Below are 6,102 nucleotides of genomic sequence, written 5' to 3' on the forward strand. Positions count from 1 at the left end.
CGTGGTGGCACATGCCTGTAATCCCAGCTACTCAGGAGGCTGAGGCACAAGAATCGCTTGAACCTGGGAGGCAGAGATTGCAGTGAGCCGAGATCGCACCACTGCACTCCAGCATGGGCAACAGAGTGAGACTCTGTCTCGGGGAAAAAGAAGAAAAAAAAAGATAGATCTGTAACTCTGAATGTCTACTTGAGAAGGCATCCTGGTGGGTGTTGCAGCATTTTATTTGAACTTCAGGCATTAATTCTAAATTTATTTTTGTTTCATGATTGTTTTAGATTGGAACTGTGCTCTTGACCTGATACTGACCTAGGGCAAAGGTATGGCCTCTGCAAAGCCTCTTTTGTTGTTCCCACGGCTCTGTGACCTTGAGCCGTCAACACCCCATATATATATTCAGGATTGGAAATGTCACAGTGGATTGTAATGATGAGTGTTATTTCTTTCTAGACAGTGATCTCTGATGCCAGGGTGTGAAGCTATTTTTATCTTTGAGTGTCAGCCCTAGTCGATTGCTTGGTACACAGCAGGTGCTTAATGAAGTGTATCAGTGGAATGCTTTCAGAGGTGTAAATATTAGGAAAATATCCCATAAGTGAAGTGGAACAAGGGCAGAAGTGCTATACACCCTGCACCCAATAAACATTCCCTTCTAGCGGGACCCTGTGCTGATCTACTCAGGGGGTGAGGTCCTCACCTCCCATACTCCAAAAGAGAACACATTTCCCCTTTGCAAAATTATTTACCAGGTGTTATGGCTGAACTGTACCCCTACAAAATGCATATGCTGAAGTCCTAACTCCCAGGACCTCAACAATGGGACTGTGTTTGGAGACAGAGCCTTTCAAGAGGTAACTGATTAATTAAGTGAGATCATAGGGGTGGGGCCCTGATCCAATATGACTGCTATCCTCATGTGAAGAGATGAGGACACAGATGCCCATAGGTGGAAGACCATGTGAGGACACAGCAAGAAGGCAGCTGTCTGTAAGCCAGAGAGAGAGGCCTCACTTCAGAAGAAATCAACCCTGCGGCACTTTGACCTTGGATTTCTAGCCTTTAGCACTGTGAGAAATAAATGTCTGTTGTTTAAGCTCCCCAGCATGTTGCATTTATTAATAGCAGCCTGAGCTAAGACACCAGGTAAGAAGAAAAAGGTTGGGAGGTCAGCTGATTCATTGAAACGAGTTATGAACAGAGGTCAGTAAACACATAGGAATCAATATAAGCAGCATTACCTGCATGCCATCATCCAGGAGGAAGTGTGAGGATATCAGGAAAGGACAGTCCCTGGAGTCCCGCGAACACTGCAGCTCTACAACCACAGCTTCCTGGCCTCCCTCCATTCCCACCTGGAAAACAGGATGTGCTTTCAGAAGCTGCACTTGGGAAACATCAAACTACATGTGCCATTTGAAAATGGTGATTATAATTATAAAATATGTTCATTTAGAGATATAATTTAGAAAATATAGAAAAGTATCAAGGAGAAAATTAAAATCTCCTAAAATCCTATGAGAGCAATACAATCACTATTAATATTTTGGTATGTTTCCCTCCTGTATTTTTACCATCCCATAAATAGATCTGTATGTTTATACCATACCATTTTTCATGTTTTCCTTATCAAAGAGGGAAACGTTATTTTCAAGTTACATTTTATTAACATATCTCAAAATACAAATGGAACATCACTTTGAAGGCTAGTGTCGATTTACATCTATATATATATTTTAGAGACAGGTCTTGCCACATTGCCCAGAGTGGCCTCAAACTCCTGCGCTCAGGAGATCCACCTGCCTTAGCCCCCTAAGTAGCTGGGACTATAGGCAAGTGATGCCACACCAGATACTAGTGTTGATTTTCATTTGTGGGGGAAAAAAAAGATTTTGTTTTTCTTTCTAATGCAAAAGGAATGGAAATGCAACATAGTGTAAATACTTAGTGTCAAACCTTCCCTTTCCAAATACAAGAAACCGTTGGTAACAGGGAAGAGCACTTTTATGTTTAATGCCATATTGATATTTTGTACTGTTTAAAATTTTTGCTATGAGCATGCATTACTTTTATAATACAAATACTAAAAATTTAAACTTTAAATTCTAAACATAAACATTTTCTTGACTGTTAAAATATCAGGTCTGGGTGCAGTGGCTCATGCCTGTAATCCTAGCACTTTGGGAGGCTAAAGAGGGAGGATGGCTTGAGCCCAGGAGTTCGAGACCAGCAAAATAGTGAGATTCTGTCTCCACAAAAATAAATATATAAATAAAATTAACTCATATTTTAAGGAATATATGATATTCAGGATATGCATAATTTTTCAAAACAATGAGAAAATGATCGAATAGGAAAAACACCCAGAAGACATTCAAACAGGTTTTTTTCTTTTTGCTAACTAGAAATCAGATTCTTACTTTCTCCAAGGTGTTATATTTTGCAACTTCAAAATCTTGAGGAAGATGAGGAATTTCAACATTCTGTGTACCAAACCTGAAATTTGTACAGTGTATGATTACAATTTTAACATTAAATGGATTTTAGGCTAAACAGAATTTCATACATTTTTTCTCGTACATCTTTACAAAACACGATAGATTCCTTACAAAATACATTCCTTACAAAAAGGCCTCCTCAGCTATCCCAGAAATTGTTAAAAGATCATTTGAAATGAGCTGGATGCCTCCTCTGCATAATTCTCCAACTCAGACACCCAGTACTGTAGCGTCTGCACTGGAAGATGGTCTCCACGTGAGAGGCAGAAAGAAGTGGGCCACACACTGTGGGGATGGGCTACTTGTGTTTGCTTTGGATCTGACTCTTAGAAGCTATGTCACTCCTCTCCAGACCACAGTCCATTCCTCTCTAAAATAAAGGAGTCAGACTTCTCATAATCTGTACTTTTCATTTTGGATTTTCTTCTCTTTAAACACTATTATTAACAAATAAGATTGAATGCGATGCCTAATTAACCCGATGTTTTGGGTATGCTTTAAGAAGCCATATAGAACTTTAGACTCCCATACTCCATTTGAGGAAGGCTGTTGTTATTTCCATTTTTGAAAATACCAGGCAAAATTAACAAACTGTCTTTACTCTAAAGGCTGCTCAGGAAAGTAATAGGATGAAAATAGGTTTTTTTTTTTTAAAGAATAAAAAAAAACCCACTGGTTTTCTTTTTAAACATCAATTTAATAATTGCACCCAATCTCATTTAATACTGAGAATTTAAAATAATGATCACTATACTAGTTGAAGAAAAAGACTCAAATAAAAAATCACTTAAGAGTTAGATACACAAAATAAATTAAAATAAGAAAAAGTCTACAAATAGAATTTTAATACTGTGCTTGAGGTTTACGCAAGATTTTACAAACTCTGTAGAGTCCCAGGAATCAGAAAGAAGTGAATTACTCAGTGAGTTCCACAGTGTCTTCCTGCTCTGTGGCACTGTCCGGGCATAGACCTTCTGTTTTCACTTCTAGAATTAAAGCAAACAGCACACTTGTTTACTGCCCAAAGACTTATTATAATTAGTTAACCTAAGTGCTGGAATTGTTAAGATTTATAAATATATCCTTAAATTAGTTATAATTTTGGGGATCAAAATTTCCCAGTGGGAAAAGAGGAAGGTATAATATTATAAGAGGAAGGTATAACCTTATGAGACAGTGAGAACATACTCTAATTCTATTTTAATAGGCATATCAGGAGAATTCTCATCTGTTATTATTTGAAACTCATTGATAGCCATACAATTTTCAATTGGCACTTTCCTCTTGAAGAGCACAAAGCGCACAGGATCAGAATGAGTTCCTTAGAGTCGGCACATCACGAGCAAAGGAGCTGGAGATGTTCTAGCTTAGAGGAGGGAAAGTCAAGAGCTCTACGTGAGCTTTTGCTTCATACTTTCTGTACAGAGAAACAGTAACACTATCTAGAGCACTGTGATATATAGGAATAACTCAGTGTGAGGACTTCCTTCCAGTTTTAATTATACTGTCAAGATTCCAAGGATCATCAGTGTATTTGTAGTAATTTGGAATCTGAATAAATTATGCTGGCTGTCATACAGTATGTTTTCAATGTGAAATGAGTCTACTATTTTGTCTATTTCTGTTGTAACTATCATTTGCTGGGACATGTGCTGGGACTGCAGCAGCATTTCTGGACTATTGTCTAAGGAGGCTCCACCCTGCCAAGTCATTACGGTATCTAACACATACCATGTGCTTACTGTAAGTTAGTATTTATCAGAACTGTGCGATTTTTGATATGACTCAGGAAAAGTGCATTTTTCATATCCAAAGGCTTTCTTCTTGGCCAGTTTCCAAAATAAAATCTTGGCTTATAAAGAAAATACGTTTCTTTTGGGGAGACAATCTTTTGTTTGGAAAGAATTTCTTCAGCAAAATGCTGGTCATCAAATTTCCAATCATTAGGTTGTAGTAATCACTGTTTAACACAAAAGCTTTCCCCTCCCCCTAGTTAAAATCACAATCAGGTTTTCTGAGATGATCAGTGTTTTGTGGCCATTTTAAATCTGACCCTACTAGGCTAGATATCAAGAAATCTGTTTCTATTGCTAAAGTAGTCTTTTGTCCTTTGTTATTTTTCTGTCCATTTTCTGAGGTAATAAGAAGTCTAATTTTTTTTTAGTATTTCTGGACAATTCTCTATGATATCTTTGACAAACCCAAGTGTGTACTGTGGCACCTATGATACATTAAATGCTTGCTATGAAATACCTACCAGGACTGCTCGGCTTCTGATCAGGAGGTGGTGTGATGTACAGGGGCTTATAAGGATCATAATTCTTTACATCCAAGAGTCTCTTTTCTCTGATAGATTCCCATATAAAATCTGGGTTTGCAATATGAACGTGGTTCTTTTGGATAGAATTCAGTTGGTACTGACTCAGAACATCAGCATTATCTAAGATTATATGTGTGCACTAAGGAAAAAAAGAGTCAATCCATTACGCATCAGGAAAAACAACATTTAAATAAGTTATTTGTATCTGTAATTTTCACCCTTAAAAAGTATTGTTTTAAGGTAGTTTGTGATAATCTTCCTCAAATTTCTAAAAACCTCTATAAATTATCAGTTTCTAGTTACATAAACATTTTAAAAATCAACTGTTTTTAAAGGATATGGATATGAATGCACCATAATTGATTAACCCTAGAGGTTATTTCTAAATTTTCATTATTGTAACCAATGCTGTGATGACTATCCTCATGTACACATCTTTCTGCACTTGTTCAACTATTTTCTTAGTAGTGGAAACGGAGGTTCACAGGTTATTCATTATTTATTTTAATTTGTAATTTTAGAAAATCTTGTTTCTTTGTAGAGATGGGGTCTTGCTATGTTGACCAGGCTGGTCTTGAACTCTCAGCCTCAAGTGATTCTCCCATCTCAGCTGGGTTTACAGGCATGAGCCACCATGCCCGCTTATAATTTTATTTATTTTTTAATAAATAGTAAACTCACATTGTAGAATATCTAAAAAATGAAATAATGACATATTAACTTCTTCCCCACTGTTTTCCCCAGTTCCTCTCTGCAGAGGCACCTGCTGTCACTTGCTCCTCGCGAATCCTGCTAGAGCTACACTATGCGTAGACACATGGCAGCGTGCTCCTCAGCCTCTTCCGTGCCGGCTTTTCCACTGAATTTACCTTGGCGATTGTTCTTCATCATTACACATAGAGCTGCCTCATTATCTACAGTAGCTGGGATGCACATTTCACATGTTTATGCACATTGACTTCCACAAGGTTGCACTCACAGTATGTGAGTTTCTAAAAAGGAGAGACCATGTTGGCAGTTCTCTACACAGAAGACAAACTGAGAAGGGAGAGCGGGCACGAATTACTTATCTGTCCACAGAGACAGTGAGACAGCTCAGTGTGGGAAGCTGTATAAGGGAAGTATATACAATTCTACCTGAACTGGAAGTAAACAGGGACATTGCATTTCTGGTATTCAGCTGGAGTTGAACACGCTTCACAGAATAGATGAGGCTCACAATGGCCAAGCTCCAGGGCTGAGGTCCAGGGAGGGGCAGGCTGAGTCAGCTCATCAATTCGTCAACAG

The 6,102-nt window shown here is 38.1% G+C and overlaps 1 protein-coding gene across 4 annotated transcripts in view; it reads right to left on the bottom strand.

The window, feature by feature from the left end:
- LOC100938826 (protein mono-ADP-ribosyltransferase PARP4) overlaps positions 1-6,102 on the bottom strand; it is a 117,746-nt gene that overhangs the window by 75,662 nt on the left and 35,982 nt on the right. For all 4 annotated transcript variants that reach the window (XR_010136661.1, XR_010136660.1, XR_010136659.1 and 1 more), the window contains 4 exons: positions 4,753-4,954; positions 3,415-3,481; positions 2,418-2,493; positions 1,239-1,352 (listed from right to left, as the gene is read on the bottom strand). Coding sequence is in view for 1 of the 4 variants with exons in the window: in XM_063714756.1 (XP_063570826.1) it covers positions 1,239-1,352; positions 2,418-2,493; positions 3,415-3,481; positions 4,753-4,954 (459 nt within the window). In the remaining 3 variants the exon portion in view is untranslated. The remainder of the gene's footprint in view (positions 1-1,238; positions 1,353-2,417; positions 2,494-3,414; positions 3,482-4,752; positions 4,955-6,102) is intronic.

Source organism: Pongo abelii, chromosome 14 (assembly GCF_028885655.2).
Source record: "Pongo abelii isolate AG06213 chromosome 14, NHGRI_mPonAbe1-v2.0_pri, whole genome shotgun sequence".
Lineage (NCBI taxonomy): Eukaryota > Metazoa > Chordata > Mammalia > Primates > Hominidae > Pongo > Pongo abelii.